At 43.4% G+C, this 13,472-nt stretch overlaps 1 protein-coding gene across 2 annotated transcripts; it reads left to right on the forward strand.

Moving 5' to 3' along the window:
- Nucleotides 1-1,253: 1,253 nt before the first annotated feature.
- Nucleotides 1,254-13,208, forward strand: csnk2a2b (casein kinase 2, alpha prime polypeptide b). 2 transcript variants are annotated; one of them, XM_046036588.1, is made up of 12 exons: nucleotides 1,255-2,280; nucleotides 2,692-2,803; nucleotides 4,956-5,057; nucleotides 6,723-6,773; nucleotides 6,902-6,961; nucleotides 7,108-7,191; nucleotides 8,032-8,142; nucleotides 8,409-8,510; nucleotides 9,117-9,217; nucleotides 10,872-11,020; nucleotides 12,073-12,156; nucleotides 12,522-13,208. In XM_046036588.1, exons 1-11 carry the CDS (start codon nucleotides 2,177-2,179, stop codon nucleotides 12,147-12,149), a joined length of 1,053 nt encoding a protein of 350 aa, XP_045892544.1. In that variant the 5' UTR covers nucleotides 1,255-2,176; the 3' UTR covers nucleotides 12,150-12,156; nucleotides 12,522-13,208. The 2 variants fall into 2 exon arrangements, with proteins under 2 accessions (XP_045892545.1, XP_045892544.1); XM_046036589.1 differs by lacking the exon at nucleotides 6,723-6,773 and having other exon boundaries at nucleotides 1,254-2,280.
- The last annotated feature ends 264 nt before the right edge of the window (nucleotides 13,209-13,472 follow it).

Consider the following 13,472-nt stretch of genomic DNA (forward strand, 5'->3'; position numbering starts at 1 on the left):
TTCCCTCCTATAGCTTTTCCAAATTGTACTGTAGTTTATGTGAAAGATGTTTAAAAAAAAGAAATGAAAAAAAACTTTGTGGCGACGTACAGTACGTGTACATTAATGCTAAGGTTATCTGTATGTATGTAGCATTCAATTACACACAGCACTAACAAATAAAAAATTTTCATTTATAAACTTTGAGGAGTCATGAGGTTTTTTAAGCAAGAAAGTAACTGAACACATTATTCGTCTCATTTTTGAGTTGTTGTTTATCCTTTAAATGTTGCATTATTCCAGCAGAACACATTCAGATGTCAGTTGTTGTTGGGTTTTTTTTTACCAGTGTTTGTACTGCCATGAATAAGATCATTCAAAAATTAAGGTTTAGAAAAAGTACAACCACAAAATGTCTCTGATTAGACATGAAGTGTCCTTGAGCAAGACCCAGATTCACCCCATCCGTTGTAATTTCCCTCTATGGAGTTAATTACAGAATAACCCATTAGCCATGGCTCACATCTATGCAGCATCTACCTACAGTATGTGCTTCACATAGTTTGTTTTGTTAGTGTATCAGAAGTAAAAGTATCTTATTACTGATGCATCAACAAGTAAACAGCATGTAGCTAGTCATGGTGCAGATCAACTAAATTACATATGGTTGGGTAGTGGTATGTAAGGTAATGCATCATATTTAAGACCATCTACTATTGTGCATATACAATTTTTACATATGGAATATGTAAAGAAACCACTACAGCTGTCAAATAAATGAATGAAAAGCGTGCGTAAAAGCCAAGTCATTTGTGCATAAAAGAGATGACCAGTCCAGAGAGTATGGACGCATGCTGCTGGCAGCTGGGCATGCAACTCTGCATCATGTAGGCCTATGTAATTGGTTTTATTGGTCTGATTTCATATCAGGCCTGAAGTGAAGTGAAAGTTTTCACTTTGAAGTGGAGTAAAAAATATTGGGGTGCTCAACAGCAGCCACAGAGCTGGAGCCTGTGCCCGGTTCACTCATTCAGTGGGTGTGATAAATGCAAACTGGCATTTGCGCGCGCGCCTCTGACAAGTTTTGCCACACAAATAGTGAGGTTGTGACACCTTATGTTATTCTATGAGGTTTTGGGGAAACGTCAATATGCATCAAACGAAACAGTCTGTTTGACAGACAAAAGCCGGGAGACTTCTGTCACATCCTAGCCACTAGAGGGCGGCGTCTCTTCTGCTCTGTCGAACATCACATTCCTCATCTTCACCCCGGCAGACAGCTGCTTTCACATCCGGGCGGCTCTCTCGCTGCTCTACAATCGCAATCCGCTTCCCTGCGCTCTCGACCGGGGAGGTCTGTGGCTGCAGAAGAAACGCACGGAATTGCGGGCCCTCTGTCGGCGTCTGGTACCGGGCCACTGAGGCGCTGCTCCCCCGCACAGCCGGTTGCACATGACGCGGGCTCCGCCGATGGTGGTGCACGGCGCCGAGCGCTCCTCGTCGGTGCGACATCTCCGCGCTGAAGTAGCATCGCTGGCTAACGTTAGCTAACAACATCGATCTCTCTGCTGCTCCACCCCCCTCTCCCTCCGGTCGACCCCCCGCTAACGATCCGTCACGTCAACAGCTGATTGATAGCTAACACTGGACCACCGAGGGCAACCCCCCCCACCTCACAGACCGTCCATCGGCTAGCGCAGGAAGCCCACCCGTTTCCTCCCCAAACGTTTTAGGGCCCGCAGAGAGAGAGAGCAGCTTCGGAGTTTTAACCCACGGCATTTAGATCACCGACCCCCTTTCCTCCTCTGTGGCCTTTTAGGGGTCCTTTTCCTCACTACCTCAACACCCCGATGCCTCCCCGCCCCAGTGTGTAATCTCAGCTGCACTATCACCCCGAGTCTGATCAGCCCATCTCCGAGCTCCACCGACACCGGCTCTGCTGCTGCTGACAATCCGACCGAGGAGCGCTGCTCGGCGGGCACTGACTGCGGCGAACACCCCCGGTTCTCTCCCTCCCTCCCCTTTCTCTCATTCTGGCTGCAGAGGGAAACTAGCTGGATCCACTTCACACCCACACAGACAGCAAATACAGGTGCCGGTCTAGCCCTACAGCATCCACCTGTTAGGCCGTGACACCCCATCCCCTGGCAGATCTCCGTGACCCACGCCCCACAGCGCCCGAGACTCGGGTCTCGCCATGCCGGGTCCGGTGGCCGGTAGCAAGTCCCGTGTGTACGCAGACGTCAACACGCTGAAGAGCCGGGAGTACTGGGACTACGAGGCCCATGTACCCAACTGGAAGTGAGGACATTTCTGTTTACCGCAGCTTGCTCTAATTGCATGCACGTGATGTCTGATCACAGCAGACACTGTGTGTTTGTGGAAGAGGGAAAATGTGGCAGATGGGTGGCTATTATTAAACATCTAGCTGTGAGGGTGTGATGACACTATGGCAGCACAGTCTCCCAGCCCACTGCCCTGCTGTTCTTCACTGACACTTTCTTTACCTCCATCTCTGTCCCCATGTTCACCCACATGTTGACTTGACCAACATCTTATGATCATTCCCCAAGGCAGGCAGCTTCATCTCAGTGACAAGAAACGCATAGCAACAGCTCAGCCATGGACTGAAGTTCTGACGGTGAAAATATTTTTCTTCCTTTCTCAAGCAGTCACACAAGCTCTGTACTGTTTCTCTGTCTGTCCCTATAGCAACCAGGAAGACTACCAGCTGGTTCGTAAGCTGGGCCGAGGGAAGTACAGCGAAGTGTTCGAGGCCATCAACATCACCAACAATGAGAAGGTGGTGGTCAAGATCCTGAAGGTGAGCAGTTGGATCTCCTTTAGCTACCTGTGCTGGCTGAATGTGTGAGGTGGAGTAAAATATTGAAGAATGAGTGACCTAAATTGTTAAATTGAAAACAGAAACAAAGAGTTTGGATGACCAGCAAGCAAACTGAACATGTCTATTTTCATACATCTCTGAAGATTATTTTGTTGGCGTTTTTGACAGCGGAAAGAGGAAGCGTGTGGGGAGAGAGGGAGCATGACAACAAACGTCCCTGGCTGGAATACTTTGGGCTAGTTTTTCATTTTAAAATGCCAAACGATCATAAAGTTGATCAATTATGTGGATTATCTGCTGATAGTAAACAGAATACCTTTTTAGGCTTTTGAAATACATGGGGGGACAAAACAAGCAATTTAAAGATGCCACTTTGGCCTTTAGGAAACTGATGGGCATTTTTCAGTATTTTCTGACATTTCATAAACCAAAGGATTAATCGAGAAAACAAATGGCAGATCAGTTCATGATAAAAAGAATTGTTAGTTGGCGCCCTACTGTTAATGCAGAGCCAAGGGCGTCACTTTGTGTTGAACAGTGGTGGGGACATAGAGGCTCAGATTAGGGCAGTGAAGAGACACTTAGCTTGCAAGTCATCACAATACGCGATATTAGGTTCATGAGAACAAGACGAAAAGATTGTTAAACTCAATGCGGAAATGTATATGAATATGAGAGGGCGGTCTGGGTGGACCTCCCCCCAGGAAATTATGATTATTAAACACTTTATGTCCTGCATTCTGGTGAATGTTTCTCCACAAATTTATGGTGGAAATGTTTTTATTTATGTAAAAGGAAACTCTAAATTCACATAGCACATGACATTTAAAAAAGAAATATAACAGAAGATAATGCGGTGCAGCTCTCAGTCATTCTGTGTTGCTATCATCCATATGACACATACATACACATATGAAGGCATGATTTAGTCTTCCCTCCTCTTTTGTCATGTTCAAAGGGAGAGAACGGAAAACTTGGCCAAAAAGAAACTGTGTCAAGAAGTTGTTAAAGTTACTGACTGGTGCATGCATGTTTTTGGGTCTTTTTATCATCATCATCAGCAGCTTGTTTTGTTTTTTTAACTTAAGTTACTTTTTTTGGACAATGCACATTTGTTTCTTCTATATTTTGATAGCATTGCATGTTTTCTTACTGTGCAAATAAACCTTTCTAAAAGCATTTTTATTATTCAACTGCAAGCTATATTTCTGAATGTTGAAAAAGGTTTGCTTTATAAAAGTGGTGGGGACATGTCCCCAGTGTAAATGACACGCATGTGCATAGCACAAAAACCTGCTGTGTTTGAATGTCTTTTGCCTTATAGTTCACACTTGACTAACTAAATAAGGATGCGTGGTAAGTTTAACAGGTGGCTGTAGTGTCCTATCAATCAATGAAATCAATAAATAAAGCAATCAACAAATGAGTAAAAGCTGAAATGAATACATACAAGTTACCTGGGAAATCAATACATTTCTTAAAGTTATTTATGTATTTCTACTTTTCTTCATTTCTGTGTCTGTATGCTAATAAGTAGGCAGTACTAGCTGCAGAGGAGTGTGATCGATTGGCTCATTGCTTTTGCCTTGATGCTGGTGTATAAAGCGGTTGCAAGATCTTTTGCTTCTGCCTGGTTTGCCCTGCAAGTGTTAATTGATTTACTTCAACATTATTTATTGGTAAGTTAATTATTGTTTTGTCTTCCATAATGAACAGGCAGTAAAGCCCTCTATCCGCTCGGTGTAAATCATAATCCCATATATTTTTTTTAATAGTCTTTGCAGAGGATTATACAGAGGAATCAGTAAACACAGAGATTATAACCCTTTAATAAAAGGTGCGATGGGGAATGTTTGGGGCTGGTGTCATGATGATGCAGCTGAGAGGATGAGGAGGCCTGTCACCATGGTGTTTAGTAGCCCCCCCCCCCCCCCACTAAATGTCTTTGCTTGAAGATTGAAAGGCTGGATCAGCAGGTTCAAGATCAGGAGTCCAAAAAAAGCACACGGGCGAACTCCTCTGCTTTAACGTCTCGATGTGATGTTTTGTTTTTTTTCTTGCCTTGTACCCTAAAACCTCACTTCTAATTCTCTGCCTTTGTTGGCCTTGCTTGGTTTTCTCATGGAATTAGCCGGTCAAGAAGAAGAAAATCAAGCGAGAGATCAAGATCCTGGAGAACCTGCGAGGAGGGACCAACATCATCCGACTGGTGGACACAGTCAAAGACCCGGTGGTAGGCTCGCTAATGGCATGTCTGTCCTGCAATATGAATTCAGGCTGTCAGTGTAGGGAAACATACATTAGCCAGGGAGGCTGAAGGACGAACTCAGTGTTTGCTTTAATTACGCCTGTAAGGACGTGGGTAAAGTAACATGAGTATATAACTACACATCACTCCTTAAAGGCACCCTGTGGAGTTTCTACACACATTCAGTGTTCGCATCCTTGAGGTCTAACGAACATGTTGAGTGTGTTTCCTTCCTCTTAAAACCTTTGCAAAGCCAATTTGTTTTGTGAAGTCTGCAGTCTTTACGTCCACGTTTCGGTTCTCTTGGCACATTGCTACGTTTCTTGGCGCCTTACTGTCGATCAATAGCCTGAAACTGGTGGCAGTGTATGGCGATGCCGTGCTCTTGTATGCGCACAAAAATCATTGCTCCAGAGCACTGCTAGTGGTCAAAAACTCCAGAGGGAACCTTTTCACTATTAGTAGAAACTATGAGTTAATATTTACATGTTGGCATTAGCTCACTGCAACAAATAATAACTGATAACGAAATAGTCAGAGCAGAACAGGAAACAATGGCTGAATTTGAACAATTAAGCGCAATATCAGGGCCAGTACTGTACTTGTTGGAACTGTGCATGCCTAATTAATACTTTATTTCTCTGCACTGTAGTTTACAATTTAGATTAGCATGGAAGTATCTTTTTATTTTAAAGTTTATATGTATGTACTCTTTCACGCTATGCCAAAAAATGACAGTTCTTGCTGCATGTGATCAGACAGCTACCTTACGTCTGTGTCACACAGGATATTTAAAGCACAGTGCAACAGTGTAATGCTGGGTGTAAAGAAGTCATGGATTCCAACAGTTATTCTAGGTGTTGCAAATGATAAAAGCAAATCCATTTTGTGAGGCGCTGACTGGGTGTGATTTTATTCTTTTAATCATGGGGTGTGAACTGACTTGTCCAGGGCGTCTTTCCATGCAGTGGTGGGAACCATGCAGGCTCCTTTTTGCTCGGAATCCTTAGGGGTGTGACTATACACGATATTGGGTTCACGAGAACGACACGATATTTTAACATTATTTTTAAGAAATCTTCATTCACAAAATATATGACCGGAAAAATTGTCTTTTATTCGACTGAAAGTCACAAAATGCAAAACAATGCAGGTGCATTTTGAAATGTTTCTTACATATTGTTCGTGTCACTCTATCCTCCATGTTTCCACCGGGTACCCAAAATGCTGCCACACAAATGATTTAAAAGTGGCGGGGGTATCTTCAATCCTAATTTCACCCCTACTCTGTCATGCTGATATCGTGAGACAGCTTTTTACTTTGACAAGCAATATGGAGATCTCATCACACCCCTAGGAATCATGCTTCCAGTACACTACAGGAGTTAGAAAATTCAGTCTTTGGACAGTTTGCTTGAAATCAAGCAGCGACCACTGCTCCTCTGTCCAGATGCAGAGGTTTTTACTGTATGTCGAGTTTATGGGTAAGGTCTCACAGTGGGGTTTGTCAAATTTGTGATTAATCAGGTGACTGAATCAGTGCAGAGCCACATCCTGCTCTGTTCTCATTGTTGTTTATGGTTTCTTTTGACTGATTTCGACTCTCTGACATTCCCCGCCCCTCTCTGTCTCTCTGTGGTGGCTGTACAGTCCAGAACTCCAGCACTCGTCTTTGAATGCATCAATAACACAGACTTCAAGGTACAATGATCACCTCTCTTCTGCATGCTTCTGGGGTTCTTTTGTTAGGTCTTTGAGGTCAGCTTTTTCCTCAAGCCAATTTCCAGTTCAGGGTTTAGATCCTGATGTGAATGTGCTTCTCTCTGCAGGAGTTGTACCAGAAGTTGACAGATTATGATATCCGTTTCTATATGTATGAACTACTGAAGGTGAGGTGGATTTTTTCACTTTTAAAATGTTACATTTAACGAAGACATTTTCCCACTTAGTCTCTATTGTTGGCCAGATTCATGTGACTGTGTACACATTATATTTATATCTTTGTCTGCTCTGACATTATGTGTGTGTCTGCCAGGCTCTGGACTACTGTCACAGTATGGGAATCATGCACCGTGACGTCAAACCCCACAATGTGATGATCGACCACCAGTTGAGAAAGGTAGGCGGGACCCTATATAGTCACATTTTTATTTTATTTTATTTTTTCTTCACACGCCCACACACACACTTGAGAATATTGTCTCACACGCTATTTCCGCCCCCCCCACTCTCTCGCGCTCTGTGGCTTGCCTTTGATTCCTCTTTCTTTTCTTTTTTTAAAAATATTCTCTGCTATTTCAAAAGGCGTTACATAGTTGTTGGTTGGTATTGCATTAGCATTGGCTTTTATACACACGCTTTTGTTTGTGTAAGGTCAGTGAGAGCCTTGAAATAACAGCAGATGTATTATCCGTCTTAATAAACGTGTGTTCTGTTGCTCTCTCTTGGTGACTGGTACAACACAATTGAACCTGTGCCCAATTCATTAAAAAGCATTGTGACCACCAGGATTAGTCCGCTAACTGCAGAGCATAGAGTAAACACAAAACACAGTTACTGTTAGGTTGACATGATTGATAAATAGTCCAAACCTTTTAACTCAGACCCACAGACATTTGCAATGTGGTCACAGCCAGTGACTATGACTACAATTCATTTAAAATACCACTTTTGATGATTGCCAAGTTAACCTTAGCCTCATGAATACCCTACTCTCTCTGAGCAACACCATATTAAATTTAAGAAGGCACTTCCAACCTTGGCCAGCAGGGGGCAGCAGGCTAACATACATGTGCATCAACCCAATATACCCCATAGGGTACATACCACACACACCCTATAACAATGTGTGCAACCAAAGGTGATACTAGATTACACCTGGTAGCATTGTTTAGTTACACAATATTCTGTTTTAAAACTGAAGCGAAGCTGAATGAGGACCACACGTATGTTTCCATAGCTACGCCTTATAGACTGGGGTTTGGCAGAGTTCTACCATCCGTCCCAAGAGTACAACGTCAGAGTGGCGTCACGATACTTCAAGGGCCCCGAACTCCTGGTGGACTACCAGGTAACACACGCACATGCACACACACACACACACACCTTGAACCAGCCCACATTTAAACACCCACTGACGTTGTTCCAGCAATAGGCGTTATAAACACACTTTAGAGATACTTTACTTTCTGTGACTCTCTCACTTTCACATACAAGAAAATACACACACATAAGTTTTTAAAACGTCACACGTCACAAGGTTGTAACCACACATGGATAATTCTGATGTCTGTGTTCTCATCATCGGCAGTGCTGTTTGATGATTTTGTGTTTCAGATGTATGATTACAGTTTAGACATGTGGAGCTTGGGCTGCATGCTGGCCAGTATGATTTTTCAGAAAGAGCCCTTCTTCCATGGACAAGACAACTACGACCAGGTACCTCTGACACACATGTGCCGCTCCTACACACCAGGGGCAACAGCAGCATATTCATTTTGAAGTAGACAGATGGGTAAAGATAATGAACTACTGATTTCATGCGCATGCAAAGAAAAATAAAGTCCGTTCCGACCGTTTAGGCCAGTGGTTCTCAAACTTTTTCTGTCACGCCCCCCTTTAGAAGCCAAAAAAAGTTCTTGACCCCCCCACACCCCACCTTAGCAAAAGTGGATTTCATTTGTATCAGTCTTTAACAACACAGGCGATTTAATTTCCCTGTATTTGTATCCTGGACCTTTTATCAGATGTTATCTGTAGGGCCTCACTCTCAGGTGTCGACGGTAGTAACGGGAAGAGGGCGCTGTTGTTCAGCACAAACAGAACTAGAGCTTTGAGAGCTTCTCACAACAGAGTGGAAGGTGTGGAAACGAGGGGGGACAAGTAAAACTAACAACATAGAGTTAACATGGAGGCTAACTTGTCAGTAGTTATATTTGTGAATGGTTGGTGGATAAATGTATCCACCATAGTATGACAAAGATTCTTTATTTTCACATTTGTGTGTGGTACACAGAGTTTGAACCCCGTGTTGTGTTTTTCTAGTTGGTGCGAATTGCCAAGGTCCTGGGGACAGATGAGCTGTTCGGCTACCTGCGTAAATACCACATTGAACTGGACCCGCGCTTCAAAGACCTGCTGGGACAGTAAGTCCACTCTGACTTTGCCTCTGGGATTCCCATCGCACTCCACTTAATGTGACATACAGTAGCTATGAAAGTACCGCGCAAGTTGAATCAGAACACAGGCTAAAAATATCCTGAGGGGCAGCAACGTGACGTAGGATGAATATTAGCAGAGCGTTCGCCCTGCCGGAGTCCTTGAGGAACATAATGAAACTACAGATTTAATATTTTTAAACTTTCAGTGCTGCAAATGCCCTCCTCCGAAAGGGGAGCCTAATCCAGGCAGTCCTGATTAGGACCATCGATTTTCACTTTGGAGCACACAAAGTAACGGGTTATCCTGCCTGCCGTTATTGTGCTTTTAGACTGCATCACAGTGGCAGGCACACACATGAGCTCTCCTTTTCCACTGCAGCTCTTATGTAATGTGCTGAGGGGAAATTTGAAGGGGAATGTCTTTGGCACCAGCTGTGGCGTTCACTCACAGACTCATAAAGACACCCCATCGAGTTTTCTTGTAAACGCTCATACAGTGTTTCCCACCAGAACACAGGGTGTATCCATGAACCCTTGAGAAACCTTCCTCAAAAAACATTCAGCAACGTCCACATTCAAATTTTCTAACTTTATGTTTCTGCATTGGTTTCTGACAAATAGTGACGTTTCTTGATGCATTATTGTTGCCAGCTGTAGTAGGAGTAGTGCGAGATATTCATGCGCTTACACGTGGGTCCTCTGCATACTGGTAGTGCACAAAATGTAAGCAAGACAGGGACCCATGCATCAACTACAGGGTAGTTTTTTTTAAGTTCTGTCTCTGCTTTTGTTCACTGCTTTTCCTTTTGTTGACAATGGTCAGTTCTTTCAACATGACAGGAAGTGACTCAAACAGCCACATTTGAATGTGATAAAGGGATTTGCCTACCCTAACCCTGACCTGTGACTTCGCCATTGCAGGGATAAGGGGAAACTCTATGTACTAATCAGATAGTAACACACTGTACAGTTCACAATAAATGCTTCTAAATGAAAAAAATTATATACGCAACACTTTTGTTTTTGCCCCCATTCATCATGGCATGCTGACTGCAGGAATGTCCACCAGAGCTGTTGCCTGTGAATTGAATGTTCATTTCTCTACCATAAGCCATCTCCAAAGGTGTTTCAGAGAATTTGGCAGTACATCCAACCGGCCTCACAACCGCAGACCACGTGTAACCACACCAGCCCAGGACCTCCACATCCAGCATCTTCACCTCCAAGATCGTCTGAGACTTGGACAGCTGCTGCAACAGTCGGTTTGCATAACCAAAGAATTTCCGCACAAACTGTCGGAAACCGTCTCTTCGCAAAGCCATTGAAGATGAGTGGACCAACATTCCACAGGCCACAGTCAACAATCTGATCAACTCTATGTGAAGGAGATGTGTTGCACTGTGTGAGGCAAATGGTGGTCACACCAGATACTGACTCATTTCTGGACCCCCAGTTCAGCTCACGATCAATGTTGGCAAAAACAAAAGAGTTGCGTTTATAATTTTGTTCAGTGTACTAAATGGGAGTAATGGACAACATGAAAAAAGTAGGAGCCTGTGCAGTAATGTCATTGTTGGTAGTAGCAGCACTTGTCAGTTGACATCCTGTCAGAAGTGAGGGTTGTTGTGTGTCCCTGCAGGCAGAGCAGGAAGCGCTGGGAACAGTTTGTGCAGACGGAGAACCAGCACTTGGTGAGTCCTGAAGCTCTGGACCTGCTGGACAAGCTGCTACGTTACGACCACCAACAGAGACTGACGGCCACAGAGGCCATGGAGCACCCCTACTTCTGTAAGCAAGAAACACACTGCCACACACAGCTTACGCAAGCAACACACAGAGGGAGACTTTGGGATACAGTGAGACTGGGTGTTTTATTTTGTAGTATTTAGATTTAAGACATGAAAAATACTTGCAGTCTGTCAGTAGTAGTGTTGTAGTACTCGAGACCGGTCTTGGTCTTAAGACCACTTTTTGATGGTCTTGGTCTGGTCTCAGACTCGACCGCATTTGCACTCGGTCTTGTCTTGGTCTTGGACATTGAGGACTTGGGATTTTATTTCAAGACCATAACTTTGGGAATATCAATAAATTGCTTTTGCATTGTCTGATTTGTTAACATCCTAACTTTGATTGGAAGTAAAGCTTATTGCTTCAAATGCAACCAATAACCCTAATTAATGACGAAAGCATCGCAGGGAGGGATGACAATCATTAACGACTGTCACCCCTCCCTGCGATGCTTACGTTGATTTCAGCTCTCAGTGTTTGTACGTGGGTATTTTAATGGGAATGTGGATCTTTCAGATCAATTTGTGAAGTACCTATGATCTCGTTCCACATTTTATTGCATGCCATGCAATGCAGGGAACTGGTCTTGACTCGGTCTCGCCTTCGCCTTGGTCTTGTCTTGGTCTTGATAAACTCTGGTCTTGGTCTTGACTACAACACTAATCAGTAGTACTAGCTGAACGTAAGTTTGATCGTAAAGTCGGCACTAATGGCTTGGTTCTTTCAAATCTGTTTCATGTGAGCGCAGCATAATAATTACTCATTTAGCTGACGCTTCTTATCCAAAGCAACTTACAATTGCTATACATGTCAGAGGTTGCACGCCTCTGGAGCAATTAGGGATTAAGTGTCTTGCTCTGGGACAAATTGCTGGATGTCACAGGGGGAATGGAAGCCGGGTGTCCCACACAGGTATTTGTCTTAACCCCTCCACCTCACCACCTCGCCAGTATAAAAATCACACGTGTAAATAAAGTTTGCCTCTGGCTGGTTTTATCATTAACTAAAGTTTGGAAGGAATCCTTAAATATAGGCCCTCTCTCCTCCTGCAGACCCAGTAATAAAGGAGCAGTCTCTGTCAAACTCTGACAACAACATGGTTTCCAGTGGCAACACTACAGCGCGATGAAACACAGGTAATAGTTTGAAAAATGAATCACTGTTTAATGTGTATTTAACAGTGTATTTCTTTAGATTTAAACATTCTATATAATTTACACCATTAAAGCCAGTACATGGAGAATTTAACGATAAACACATTTAGACCCAAACAAACCAGCTAGCAACTTAGGGGGTGTTCTCACTTTTGTTGCCAGCGGTTTAGATATTAATGTCTGTGTGATGTGTTATTTTGAGGGGACAGCAAATTTACACTGTTACACAAGCTGTAAACTCACTACTTTACATTGTAGCAAAGTGTCATTTCTTAGAATAGAATCAAATATGTGATAATGTCCGCTCTTTTTCGTTTCCTCCTCACACACTCTCTTGTGTTCTCTAGCTCTCTACAGAAGTAGAAGAAGAAGAAGGATGTTTGTTACCTCAACTTTGTACCCGGTTGTGACAGTAACTTTGACAAGTGTACAGTGACAATGGCTCAAAGTAACTCTGACCAGTTACACACTCACAGATATGTGCATATGGACACACACACACACACACACGCATACACACAACGATGCAAGCACACCCTCTATACATACACACATTTATACATACACCCTCCTCCTCTGTATCAGTCTGCGATTGGCTTGTCCTGGTTCCCCGTCCAGCAGCCTGACCAGTGAGCTTGAAGCTGCTCCCCCCCCATCGTCCCCCAAATGGTCTTTTTCGTCCCAGCTCAGTCTCATGTAGGTCATCAAGGACAAACTACTTTTAAAGACAATTCAGCCCCTCCTCTCTCTGTCATCCCTCCTTTATATCGCCCCCTCTTTGTTTGCATCAGCATGGAGAATGAACAGGAGTGTGAGCCTGTACAAGTCCCAACCCCCTCCCTTCTCCTCTAGACTTGTTCATTCATCTGTCTGTCGCCCCCCCCCCCCATTCTGTACCCCAACAGACAGAGAGATGTCTTAGCACTACTCCAGTACTGAAAGTGGCATGGTGGACTCTCTAGATAGAATGATGATGATGATGATAATGATGATGATAATAATAATATTAATGAAAAATAAATGATTTTTATTTAGATGAATGAATTTATTGCTTGTTTTTGTGTGACATCTTTCTGATTTGGGAAAGGCTCTTGAAGATCAACACGGGGATTGGGACTCCAGAATTAAATTAATACTTTCCTCTGAATCTGTAAGTGCTAGTAAGTATTTTTGATTCAAAGGGCATTCCACTAGTTTTACACATGAAGATCAGTTTATTGTTCATGATCTACTTTATGAGTACTACAGTGAAAACGGTTATACAATGTCCAGACAAAAACTGCAATTAAGTTGCATTA

This window comes from Micropterus dolomieu, linkage group LG22 (genome assembly GCF_021292245.1).
Source record: "Micropterus dolomieu isolate WLL.071019.BEF.003 ecotype Adirondacks linkage group LG22, ASM2129224v1, whole genome shotgun sequence".
Lineage (NCBI taxonomy): Eukaryota > Metazoa > Chordata > Actinopteri > Centrarchiformes > Centrarchidae > Micropterus > Micropterus dolomieu.

Coding starts and splice junctions, on each gene's coding strand:
- csnk2a2b (XM_046036588.1), top strand. CDS start 2,177: ATGCCGGGTCCGGTGGCCGGTAGCAAGTCCCGTGTGTACGCAGACGTC. Junction 2,281..2,691: donor GCCCATGTACCCAACTGGAA/GTGAGGACATTT, acceptor CTGTCCCTATAG/CAACCAGGAAGACTACCAGC. Junction 9,218..10,871: donor TTCAAAGACCTGCTGGGACA/GTAAGTCCACTC, acceptor GTGTCCCTGCAG/GCAGAGCAGGAAGCGCTGGG.